Genomic DNA, 12,842 nt, shown 5'->3' on the forward strand with positions numbered 1-12,842 from the left:
TAGGTTGCAGTAGGTACTGGGAGATGAAGAAGCTTGTACAGGGTAGAGTAGCATGGAGAGCTGCATCAAACCAATCTCAGGACTGAAGACCACAACAACAACAACAGACACTGGCCAACACTACTTCTCATGCATGTACCAGAAATTCCATAATACTACTGTAGAAACCTGAAAAGAAGAAACTGCAGCCTCACAGCTGTCACTGGAGGGCTGGTATAGCATTAGCTCAAATTATGTTCAATGGGATTCATGTGTGAACATGCCTGTAACCAAATTCACTGAATGCCTTCAATCTTGTATATGTAATCCAGCATTTGAATTCTAAGAAAACACACACTGTCACCCATAAAGAGAAAAGAATAGAACATGGCAGGACAAAAGTATAAATGATCTCATAACCAAACTTTCAGATTGACAAAGAACTGTTTTTGGTTAGGTGGAGGCTCATACAATTATTAATGCCGAATCCTGTCCTTGTCATCAGTCCACCATCCTGATATCAAGATGTTCTGTCCACAAATGCAAAGTTATTTAATGTTTTTGCATAAATATTTGGATTGCCAGAGTTAAAACTACAGTGCAATTTGTGGGAGACTAAATTGTGCTTCCATGCATAGTGTTTATCTGCCCAATCTCAGTGGATACTACAATGTTTTGTGATAATGACACAAACACACAATGAATTCTGGGTTGACAGTCTGCATCATTTTGTTGTTCATTAGACACACTGCAAACAAACTGCCTCGGTCAACTATTTTGATGGGCTTTGATGAAGCAAGCCTAACTCTATACTCTTATGGACAAGTTTAACCTTATGTTCCTCGAAAATCTCTCTCTGTCGGGAAGCGAGACTATACCCATCAAATTACACTTTGGGGCTCTGGTATTTGCAACAGCACATTTTTACTGACCTATTTTATTGTACCACTGTCTTGCCATATCACAGTTATTAATAATTAAAATTATTGACTTATACCAAAGTGAAGAATAATGATGTCAGGAGCTGTAACACTTAGCTAAGGAGTAAAGGAATACAAGGGAAAGAGTCAATGTAACAAATATGAAAATAAACAAAAAGAAAAAACTAATGAGCGGCTAACTGCAAAATACAATTCCCTTCTATAAATTTCAGAAAAGTAATTTTACTAGACAAGAAATTAATGGCTCCTAGAAGAAAGAAACATAATTCCACAGGAACTGCACTGATAAATTCGCCTGTAAAAGTAAATCTGTGTTCTAGCAGAAAAAGTAATAATATTACAACTGTAATTCTAGAAATTGATGGATTACAGACTGTGATGCAAAAAGATATACACCAGAATTCTTTTCTGGGCTGATAAATTTGATACAAAATTTCTTGACCAGAGAAGTATTAATTCAGTGCAGTATTCTTAACTTCTTCTCTTTTTAATTAAAACAATTAGGTCGCTATTTGGAAGCCCCTTTTCCTTATATCTTTTGGTCTTGTCTGAGAAAATCATGAATCCAAATGAAGAATGTACTGTCTCTCTTCTTTCTACAGTGGAGTCAAACTTACTTTCCAGATCTGTGCATATACTGTTTATGATATGTATGTATAATGTATATGCTCCTCAGCCTTTCACCAGCAAGTTGTGTTCCATAAATGCTGTCACTTATTTAGGACAGTTAGGATTCCCTGCAAACAGCATATTTTACAGTGATCACTGAACTAAAAGAGTGCCTGCACATTATACACTTTACAACAAAAAAAAGGGTATTTTTGCTGCAGTTTAATCCAACATGTGAAGCACTACTCATTTTTCGTGGCTTTTCCTGTAAATTTCCTCTGCAACAACACCTTCTTATTAACTTTGTGACACTAACCACAAATGCAATGTGTTACATTCATATGAGCCACTTTTATAGAGGCTTCTTATCAAAAGTGTTACTTGTAAAGAGTTTCATTGATCTAAAGAAATTCAAGCATTTAAAACTACATGAGACAAAGAGATATACGTTGCCCTTTAATATGAATAATTGAAACAAAGGAATTAATAGGGACCAAAAGGTAAAAAAGAGATAGAATTCCTTTAAAAATGATAAAGCACCTTTTTTCAGTAGTTCTTCACACTTAATGCTGGGACTAACAAAAGGTGGTGCTGTTCTTGATTTATCTGGGATGTCCCAGTAACGCAGGCACTCTCGTCGAATGTCTGACTGACGACTTTCTGTCAAATTAGTGTCCCGGCAAAATGCAGCTATCTTCACCAGATTAACAACCTGGCGTTCACCAATGCTGCAAAATGTTTCATCTGCCTTAGACACACACATTCACTTTTTATGTAACTTTTTTCCATCATAAGTAAATATCTGAACCAAAAGCAAAAATATGTATAATGTACAATGAAATCATCCCTAAAAGAGTATATTATGGTAACAACTATCTTTACATAATTTTGTTGTGTACTCTTGTGGAAATAGTTTGAGCTACATCAAATCTATGAGTATTTAAATAAAAACACAAGGAAGAAACAGCAAAAACAAAGTAGTGAGAACAAAACATGTAACAGAGAATGACTGTTAAGCCAAAAAATGAAGTGGAACAATGAGTAACAAAAAGTATGTTAGTGTGAAGAAACTGAACTGGGTTACAAAAAAAAATTATAGATAAAAACAACATACATTAACATCAATAAGGAATTTAAAAGCACTGAACAGAAATAATATGGATAAACAAATGCATTCAAATCTGAAGATTCACATGTGAAATTTTTTGCTGCTCAATCAGGTCTAAGTTTCTGTCCAGCTTGGCTATGGGCCTTTTACCCACTTGATTTCATCTCATAGCTTTTCACTTTATCTTAATCGTACAGATAGATTTTTAAAAAAAAAAAAAAAAAAAAAAAAAAAAAAAAAAAAAAAAAAAAAAAAAAAAAAAAAAGGATATGGACTCAATTCACAGTAGTAAAATAAAGTCAGAGAAGGAAGATGAGCTGTAACAGCTATACAGGAAAAGATAATGGATGGTGGACTGTCTCTGTAGTGTGTTTAACATTCTGATGGCAATGAAGCCCCTAACACCAACCTTGGTAAGAAGCAAAGAATCATCTAATCTTTCATCTTTCAGTATCTCATCCACGTGACAAATGAACTGCAAAAATTTTGAAAGCAGCATTTCAATGTGACTTCTCCCATATGTCCGTTCAATGTTTCATCACCACTACACCTCACTTTCGGAGCAATAAAGGAAGATGGAAAGAGTACATACAGGTATGAAAGAACGATTAGTAAAATGGTGGCAACATTAATAGAGGAGATAACAAAAGAAATCTGAAAGAATATGAAAGAGAGAAGGAAAATGAGGAAACTGGTATGGGGAAAAAATGACTGAGCAAGACACAACAAGGAAAAAAAGTAGCATGCCAGTGCAAGTAGAGACAGAATAAACAGTTAACAGTCATAGTAATGTGGAAAGATGAAGAATAAGCAGCAATACGGGATGAGAATGATTAAGTAACATGGGACTCACTGGTACAGGAGAAGACTGCCACACCAGAATTCACACAAGCACAAGTTTCACGTGAGTCAGTTCAAATGGTGCAGCTGTTGTAATAAGTCAATCAACCACCATTTTATACATCAAGGTGAGGTAAAGCAGGTAGTAGACTTTGGTTTATTGGTAGAACACTGGGAAATGCAGTCAGGCTACAAAGGACACTGTTTACAAACCACTCGGGTGACTGGTTCTAGAATACTGAATGGTTCTAGAACATTGATCAAATGAGTGGTATCTGTATCAAATAGGACTAACAGGGGATACTGGAGGTATACAGAGAAGTACAGTATGAATGATCAAGGACACTGTTTACAAACCACTCGGGTGACTGGTTCTAGAATACTGAACGGTTCTAGAACATTGATCAAATGAGTGGTATCTGTATCAAATAGGACTAACAGGGGATACTGAAGGTATGCAGAGAAGTACAGTATGAATGATCACGGTTTCTTTGATCCATGGGAGGAGGTAACAGAGATACTGAAGGAGATGAACTGGAAGACACTTGAAGATAGATGTAAGCTATCCTGAGAAAGTCTTTTAACAAAGTTTCAAGAACAGGCTTTAAATGATGACTGTAGGAATTACTACAACTGACAATGTATCGCTCACAGAGGGCTCATGAGGATAAGATCAGAATAATTACTGCATATATAGAGGCATTCAAACAATCATTCTTCCCGTGATCCATACATGAATGGAATGGAAGAAACCCTAATATAATAACTGGTAATGGCATGTACCCTCTCATGCACTTCATAATGGTTTGCAGAGTATAGATGAAGATGTAGATCTGACAAAAGTCATGGGATAGAGATATGCACATATAAAGAGGGTAGTAGTATCATGTACACAATATATGAGGGCTATCCACAAAGTACATTACGTTTTGGAATTAAAAATAAATAAAGTATTGGAAATTTTTTTTATTATATGCAGATGAAAGCCACACTTAAATACTACTTTTCTACATAGTTGCCATTTAAATTAAGGCACTTATCGTAGCGATGGACGAGCTTGCAAATTACTTCGTCGTAAAATTCGGCCGCCTGCGCCTTCAACCACGTGGTTACCTCTTCTTGAAGCTGTGCGTAACTATCAAAACGCTGCATAGCCAACCACTTCTTCATTGCTGGGAATAAGTGGAAGTCGCTCGGTGCCAGGTCGGGACTGTACGGCGGATGAGGAAACAACTCCCACTTAAAAGATTCGAGAACTTCATGAGTGACATTTGCTGTGTGGGCCCAGGTGTTGTCGTGAATCAGCGAGATCTTTGAGCCCAACTTTCCCCTGCGCTTGTTTTGTATTGCTCTTCTGAGGTTGTGCAGAGTTTGGCAATACTTTTGAGAGTTTATTGTAGTGCCTCTTTCCAGGAAATCCACAAAAATCACACCTTTTCTGTCCCAAAAGACAGTCGCCACGTGGTTGAAGGCGCAGGCGGCCGAATTTTACGACGAAAGAATTTCCAAGCTCATCCATCGCTATGGTAAGTGCCTTAATTTAAATGGCAACTATGTAGAAAAGTAGCATTTAAGTGTGGCTTTCATCTGTATATAATAAAAAAAATTTCCAATACTTTATTTATTTTTAATTCCAAAACGTAATGTACTTTGTGGATAGCTCTCGTATAAAAGGGCAGTGCATTGGTGGAACTGTCATTTGTACTCAGGTAAGTGATGTGAAAAGGTTTCCGATGTGATGATGGCTGAGAATTAACAAGACTTTGATCACAGAATGGTAGCTGGAGCTAGATGCTTGAGACTTCCCATTTCGGAAATCATTAGGGAATTCAATACTCTGAGATCCACACTGCCAGGAGTGTGCCAAATTTCAGACATTATCTTTCACCACAGACTATGCAGTGTCCAACAGCCTTCACTTAAAGACTGAGAGCAGTGGCATTTGTGTACAGTTGTCAGTGCTAATAGACAAGCTACACTGCAGGAATTAACCACAGAAACAATGTGGGGCATATGACAGATATACCGTTAGGGCTGTGTGGTGAAATTGTGCGTTAATGGGCTATAGCAGCAAAAGACTGACATGAGTGCCTTTGCTAACAGTACAACATAGCCCACAGCATGTCCGCTGGGCTCGTGACGTATCATCTGGCTACTAGATGCCTAGAAAACCATGGCCTGATCAGATGAATCCCAATTTCAGCTGGTAAGAGTGGATGGTAGGGTTCAAGTGTGTTGCACACCCCACAAAGCCATGGACCCAAGTTGTCAACATCTATGGATGACAATTTGCCATGTCACTGGGACACAATTATTTGCAATTGGCTTGAAGAACATTGTGGACAGTTTGAGTGAATGATTTGGGCACCCAGACCACCCAACATAAACCCCATCGAACTTTTATGGGACATAATCAAAAGATCAGTTCATGTACAAAATCCTGCACTGGCAACACTTTCACAATTATGTATGAATAGAGAGGCTGCACGGCCCAATATTTATGCAGGGGACTTCCAACGACTTGTTGAGCCCACACCATGTTGAGCTGCTGCACTATGCCAGGCAAAAGGAGGTACAGCACAATATCAGGAGCTACCCCACGACTTTTGTCACCTCAGTGTGTAATAGACTGTCACTTGTCACTACTGACTAACCTTCATCCTTGAACATAGTTTTGTAAGTTCCATGCTGTTGTGGTCAACACAATGTCCAATATGCTGCACAGTCTGCTGCATGAATAGGACACATAATGCAAAATTATGATGGCTGCATTGGTGTTACAATGAAATGGAAGGGCACCATTTTCATGCATTTAAGAAAGCCAAAGTCACAGAGGAGTAAATGGTTAATGCACTTATACCAAAAGTAGTACGGAACTAAAAAGAAAATTTTCACACTGTATTTTCAAGGACTGAAGACTCTCTCTGAGAGTATAAGCACCGCATAATGAGATAAAAAAGATATCCTTAACAAAGAAACAATTTGTGAAAAACAACTTGAAACATGTATCGAACTGTCTAGATGTCATCATCATGAAAAGTATGCAGCTGGGTAGAAAAAGTTGGAGGGTAAGATGAAGAAATGCAGTGTTAAGTATGAAGGAACAGTGCATGGAGCACTTAATTTCCTTGAGAAAATGCAAAGTAATGAAAAAATGATACACTTCCACATCACAAAGGCGAGATTAGTTGACATGTAAGAGGCCAAAGTTCGAGGATTTTGAGCACTTCTTATAGGTAAAATGGTCTTCCATTCAGATCTTGAAGTGTGGATTACTGTCAAAGATGTCATAATCAGGAGAAGCAAAACTGACATTCTACGGGTCAGAGCATGGAATGTTATATTCCTTAATTTGGTAGGTAGGTTGTTGTTGTTGTTGTTGTTGTTGTTGTGGTCTTCAGTCCTGAGACTGGTTTGATGCAGCTCTCCATGCTACTCTATCCTGTGTAAGCTTCTTCATCTCCCTACCTATTGCAGCCTACATCCTTCTGAATCTGCTTCATGTATTCATCTCTTGGTCTCCCTCTACAATTTTTACCCTCCACGCTGCCCTCCAATACTAAATTGGTGATCCCTCGATGTCTCAGAACATGTCCTACCAACCGATCCCTTCTTCTAGTCAAGTTGTGCCGCAAGCTCCTCTTCTCCCCAGTTCTATTCAATAGGTAGGTAGGTTAGAAGATTTAAAAATGGAAATCAATAGCCTGAAGTTATATATAGCGGGAATTAGTGAAGTGTGGTGAAATTGATAATACTGAGGCAAGACAGGGACTTTGAAACCAGATTTTGACCTGTAACATTTTTCCATGGGCAGATGTGGACTTGGACCATAACTTACAGGTTATGAACTGCAGACTGAAACTAAAGAATTGTAAAAAGGTAGGAAATTAGTGAGATGAGACCTGGATAAACTTAAGAAACCAGAGGTTGCTAAGTGTTTCAGAGAATGCATCACACAATGTTGGACTAAAATGGGGGAAAGGAATAAAGTAGAAAACAAATGGGTAGCTTTGTGAGATAAAATAGGAAAGGCAGCAGAGGATCACATAGGTAAAAAGGCAAGGTCTAATGAAAAGTCCTGAATGATACAGGAGATACTAAATTTAACTGTTGAGAGGAGAAAAAAGAACAGCACATGAAGAAAGTGAAAGGGCACACAGATGTCTTAGAAATGAGACTGACAGTAACTGCTGAATGGTTAAGCAGGACTGGCTACAGGAACAATACAAGGCTGTATGAGAATGCGTAACTAGAGGAAAGATAGATACAGCCTGTAGGCAAATTAAAGAAACATTTGGAGAAATGAAGAACAGCTGTATGAATGTCAATATGTTAGATGGAAAGCCAGTAACAAGCAGAGATGGGAAAGCTAAAAGAAGGAAGGAATATACAGGGACACTAAATATGGGAAATTAACTTGAGGACAATGTTACAGAATGAGAAGAGGAAGTAGGTGAAGATGAGATGGGAGATATGATACTACATGAATAATTTCACAGTGCACATTCCCTCACAATTATTCATATCCTTGGGAGAGCCAGCTATGACAAAATTATTCTACCTGATGAGCAAGATTTGTGAAACAGGTGAAATACTGTCAGACTCCAAGAAAAATGCAATGATTCAAATTCCAAAGAAGGCAGTAGCTGACAGATGTGAATACTACTGACCTATCAGTTTAATGAGTCTTGGGCTGCAAAATATTGACATGGACTATTTGCAAAATTATGGAAATACTGGTGGAAGTCAATCTGAGGGAAGATCAGTTTTGGTTCTGGACAAATGTGGGAACACGTGAGGAAATACTTACCCTAAGACTTATCCTATAATATAGGTTGAAGAACGGCAATACGATGTTTATAGTACTTGTAGATTTAGAGTAAGTTATTGACAAGGTTGACATGACTAGAGTTTTTGAAATTCTGAATATAGCAGTGATACAGACAGTGAACAATTATTTACAACCTGTACAGAAACCAGACTGCAGTTATAACATTCGAAGAACATGAAAGGGAAGCTGCAGTTGAGAAGGGAGAAAGAAATTGGTGTAGTCTATCCCCAATGTTATTCAAGATGAACACTGAGCAAGCAGTAATGGAAATCAAGGAGAAATTTGAGAAAGCAATTAAAGTTCATGGAGAAGAACTACAAACTTCAAGGTTTGTCAATTTGTCAGAGACAGCAAAGGATTAGGAACAGCAGTTGAACAGGATGGATAGTGTCTTGAAAAGAGCTAATAAGATGAATGCCAATGAAAGGATAAAAAGAGTAATTCAGTGTAACTGAATTAAATCAGTTGATCTGGAGGGAATCAGATAAAAAAAACGAAAAACATAAAGTAGTAGAGAGGTTTTGTAATTTGGGTAGTAAAATAACTGATGATGGCCAAAGTAGAGCAGATGTAAAATGCAGAATGGCAATAGTAAGAAAAGCATTTTTGAAAAAGATGAATTTGTTTGTATCTAATATTAACACAAGTATTAGAAAGTCTTGAAGTATTTGTTTGAGTGTAACCTTGTAAGGAACTGAATTGTGTATGATAAGCAGTGCAAACTAAAGAGAACAGAAGCTTTTGAAAATCAGTGCTACAGAAGAATGCTAAGCATTAAATGGGTAGATCAAATAACACATGAAGAGATAGTGAATCAAATTGGAGAAAATAGAAATTTATGGCACAACTTGACTGAAAGAAGGCATCGGAAGATAGGACACATCTTGAGGTATCAAGGAATCATCAGTCCGGTAATAAAACAATGTGTGTGATGTGTGATTGGGGGGAAGGGTGGGGGAGGGGGGGGGGAGTACAAACTGTAGAGGGAGACCAAAGCTTGAATATTGTAAGCAGCTTCATATAGATGTGGGTGTGGTAGTTATGCAGAGATGAAGAGGCTTTCATTGGTCAGACTAGCATGGAGAGCTACTTCAAACCAATCTTTCAACTGAAGACCATTACAACATAAGGTTAGCACACCCCAAGAGTATCCATACATATTATAAAAATGGTTGCACTTATATATTTACTGTGTTCCACATCTTCAAAACCACTGGACTGATTTAAACCAAACTTAGTGCACAGTCAATTACTGTCTTGAAATCATTGTTGTGGATGTAAGAACCACCTATCGATCAAAGGGGTGTGGGTGAAAAAGCAGTGTAGTACATGATGCACCAATACCCACCCAGCATTTGTGAATGGGAGCACTTAAGAGACTTTGCAACAAACCTAACACATAATTTCAAACATTTACGAAACTACTTCTCACTGACAAACCCCTCAAAATGTTGAAAGGAAAAAAAATCATCACTTACTTCATTTTTGCTATTCATGCGCAAGACTGCCGTGTGAAGCATGACATTTTAATTTATTATTTCTTTACTATCAACTGTTTTCATGATGCATTTTGCAGACAGCATTCATGTCTACCACTGAATGTACCAGAGAAATTGTATCATTATACAACACAAAATTCAGGAAATAGGATGTGTTAAAAACTACCGAATCATGCAAGACACTTAACTTTATTATTTCACTGCTACTAACTTCATTTGCAACACTTTCTCCAGACACTATCCACATCTGCCACTGAATGTGACTATAAAAATATATCACTGTAGTTTAGGGGATAAGATATCAAATACTGAGGTGCACTAAAAACTGCAGCATCATGTATGATGTTTTCATGTATTTCTTCTTTACTACTAATTCTATTCGCAATGCATTTCGCATACAGTAACCACATGTGCCGCTGAATGTGTCTACGAAAATATATCACTGTATTACACATAGTTCAGGAGATCGTTAACAATGAGATGCGTGAAAACTGCTGCATTAATTTATTACTCTTTTCTACTAACTCTATTCACAACAGACTTCACAGAGAATAACTACATATACCATTGGATGTACATGCAAAATTATTTCATTGTGCAGCACATAGTTCAGGAGACACAACATCACAAACATTGAGTTGTGTGAAAATGAAACTGCAGGGCAAAATTCGCAAGAGATACAGGTGAAATACGTATACAAATATATACAAAATACGTTAAATATATGTGAAATATATCTGACGTGTGCAAGGGTACATCTGTGTTGAAAAGCTCATCCAAAGCCCCTGGAATGAATTCAACCAGATTTGGATCACTTATTAGTTACAATGTGGAAAGAAATAATGTGGGGTGAGAACTTCCAGCCTCCTATTGGGTTGAGTGTGATAAAGTAGAGAGAGAAGGGAGGAGGAGAAGAAGATGGACAGACAGAGAGGGAGGGAAGGAGGACATGAAGACAGATTGCAGGGGGGGGGGGGAGGGGGGAGATGGACCCAGATAGGGGGAGGAGGAGATGAACAGACAGAGGGAACAATCAGACCTGCCGCAAGCCATCTAGAGTATGCTGGAACTGTGAGCTCAAAAAGATGGCATAGGATACATGTACTGAGGTTGATAATAGAAGACCCTGCTTAAAAACTAATAAGTATATGGAAACTATCATCTGTAAAGGGCAACAAGAATGAGTCCAAATGTGCTGCTAATATCTGACAAGTATTAAAGTTATAAATCAACACAAAATGTAGGAAGCCCAGCCCTCGAAGAATGCAGCACTTCTGAGGAGGGGGCGAAGGGAAGGGGAGGGGAAGATGTAATGATGAGAGAGGGAGGGGGAAATGGACAGTGAGAGGGCACAGTAGGAGATGGACAGAGACAGGGGAAGGAAGTGATAGGCAAAGGGATGAAGGAGGAGGAAATGAACAGGCAGAGAGGGAGGAGGAAGTGGACAAAGAAGGGGAAGATCAGAAGGTGGACAGAAAGATGGGAGACGAGGAGATGGACAGAAAAAGGGGTGGAAGAGATGGACAGAGAGAGGGGCAGGAGGAGATGAACAGAGAGCAGGTGGTGGAGGAGGTGGACAGATTGAGGTGGCAGAGAAGATCAACAAAGAAGTGATTGAGGTGGCAGAGAAGATCAACAAAGAAGTGATGGGGGAGGAGACTGATAGAGATAAGGGGGGGGGGGGGGGGAAGTAGGAGATGGACTAACAGAAGACTGCAGAATAAATACATACCCGGACAACGTCGGGTATTCAGCTGGTATTTGTGTAGAAATATTTTCACAAGTCTAGATTAGTCAAGTGGGGATTTAAATTTAATGGTTCCAGGATGGCCTCTATTTACTCCTGCACTGTTTTGTCCAACACTTGCAACATGCATACCCTATATTCTCCAATCTGATGGCCTCAAGCAATAACAACAAAGCTAAAAGACACTTAAAAAAGCAAGCAATGTAGATTTGCAGGTGGTTAACTTTGCTTCTTATAAATATCATGAAAAATATCTTAAAAACATAGTATTTCATCATGCTGAAACAAAATGAACCTTCAGTTGATGAGTAACTATATAATAGACTTCCCCATCATATGGTTACATTAGATCTCTGGATTTGTTAAACCACTTTGAAAATTACACATCATTATCAAGTTGACAGATATTATAAGGAAAAATTCTTCACAAGTGGATGAAGGCAAAGATACCCTTTGGAAGTATAGGCTGATGAAGGGTTCAAAGAGACCGAACATCCTAACTCATCAGTCTCTTATTCACCCTCCACCCCCACCCACCCTACCTGTCTGTATCCAGAGTTAATCACATATGTAGGTATGAGAATGTTTTCTAAATGTTTGCAGAGTATGTATCTCAGGTGGAACATGGGTACCAGCCCGGTTTTTAAATAGCAGTATGTGGTAAACTTCCTAAACACGACATACAGGCTGGCTGTCTCACCAGCCCTTAATGTTACCCTTAACGTTAAACTGTGAAGCATATTTGAGCCAGGATGGGCTCACTTTCCCCATGCCACAGAAGCAGCACATTAAAACTCTTGACTATCTGAGTGGGCAGCATGCAGGCAATCTCATCAAATGCTGTGTTTTAAAACTATAGTAAGGAAAGTTCTAGCAGAATGCAAATAATTGAGGAGTAAGGGAGACAGCTGACTCTGAGCGTATGTGTGTACTATAGCGCATTAAAGAACTTGTCTGAAAGCTACAAAAGTTTCCATTATTTTCTGTGTGTCTTTCAACAATCCAATGCTTCATCTATTCACTCAGTTGTGAGTCGTGTACACTCCCCCTGACCTTACACCCTCCCCGCCTCCTCCTAACCCCATTCTTGAGCAGTCAGTACAGCTAAATAAGTGCGCAATTAGGCCAGATGATCTCTCCCTCACTCTCTCTCTGAACTCTGAAAGAGAGAGACAGACAGACAAACAGAGAAGGAGTGGGTAAGGGAGGGGGCACGAGAGAGGGAGGGAGGGAGGGAGGGAGGGAGGGAGGGAGGGAGGGAGGGAGGGAGGGAGGGAGGGAGTGTGTG

The 12,842-nt window shown here is 38.8% G+C and overlaps 1 protein-coding gene across 1 annotated transcript in view; it reads right to left on the minus strand.

Annotated features, from left to right (window-relative positions):
- LOC126418443 (cap-specific mRNA (nucleoside-2'-O-)-methyltransferase 1) overlaps nucleotides 1-12,842 on the minus strand; it is a 273,835-nt gene that overhangs the window by 101,391 nt on the left and 159,602 nt on the right. The window contains exon 12 of the mRNA XM_050085206.1: nucleotides 2,070-2,257. Coding sequence (XP_049941163.1) covers nucleotides 2,070-2,257 — 188 coding nt within the window. The remainder of the gene's footprint in view (nucleotides 1-2,069; nucleotides 2,258-12,842) is intronic.

This window comes from Schistocerca serialis, chromosome 9 (genome assembly GCF_023864345.2).
Source record: "Schistocerca serialis cubense isolate TAMUIC-IGC-003099 chromosome 9, iqSchSeri2.2, whole genome shotgun sequence".
Taxonomy (NCBI): Eukaryota; Metazoa; Arthropoda; class Insecta; order Orthoptera; family Acrididae; genus Schistocerca; species Schistocerca serialis.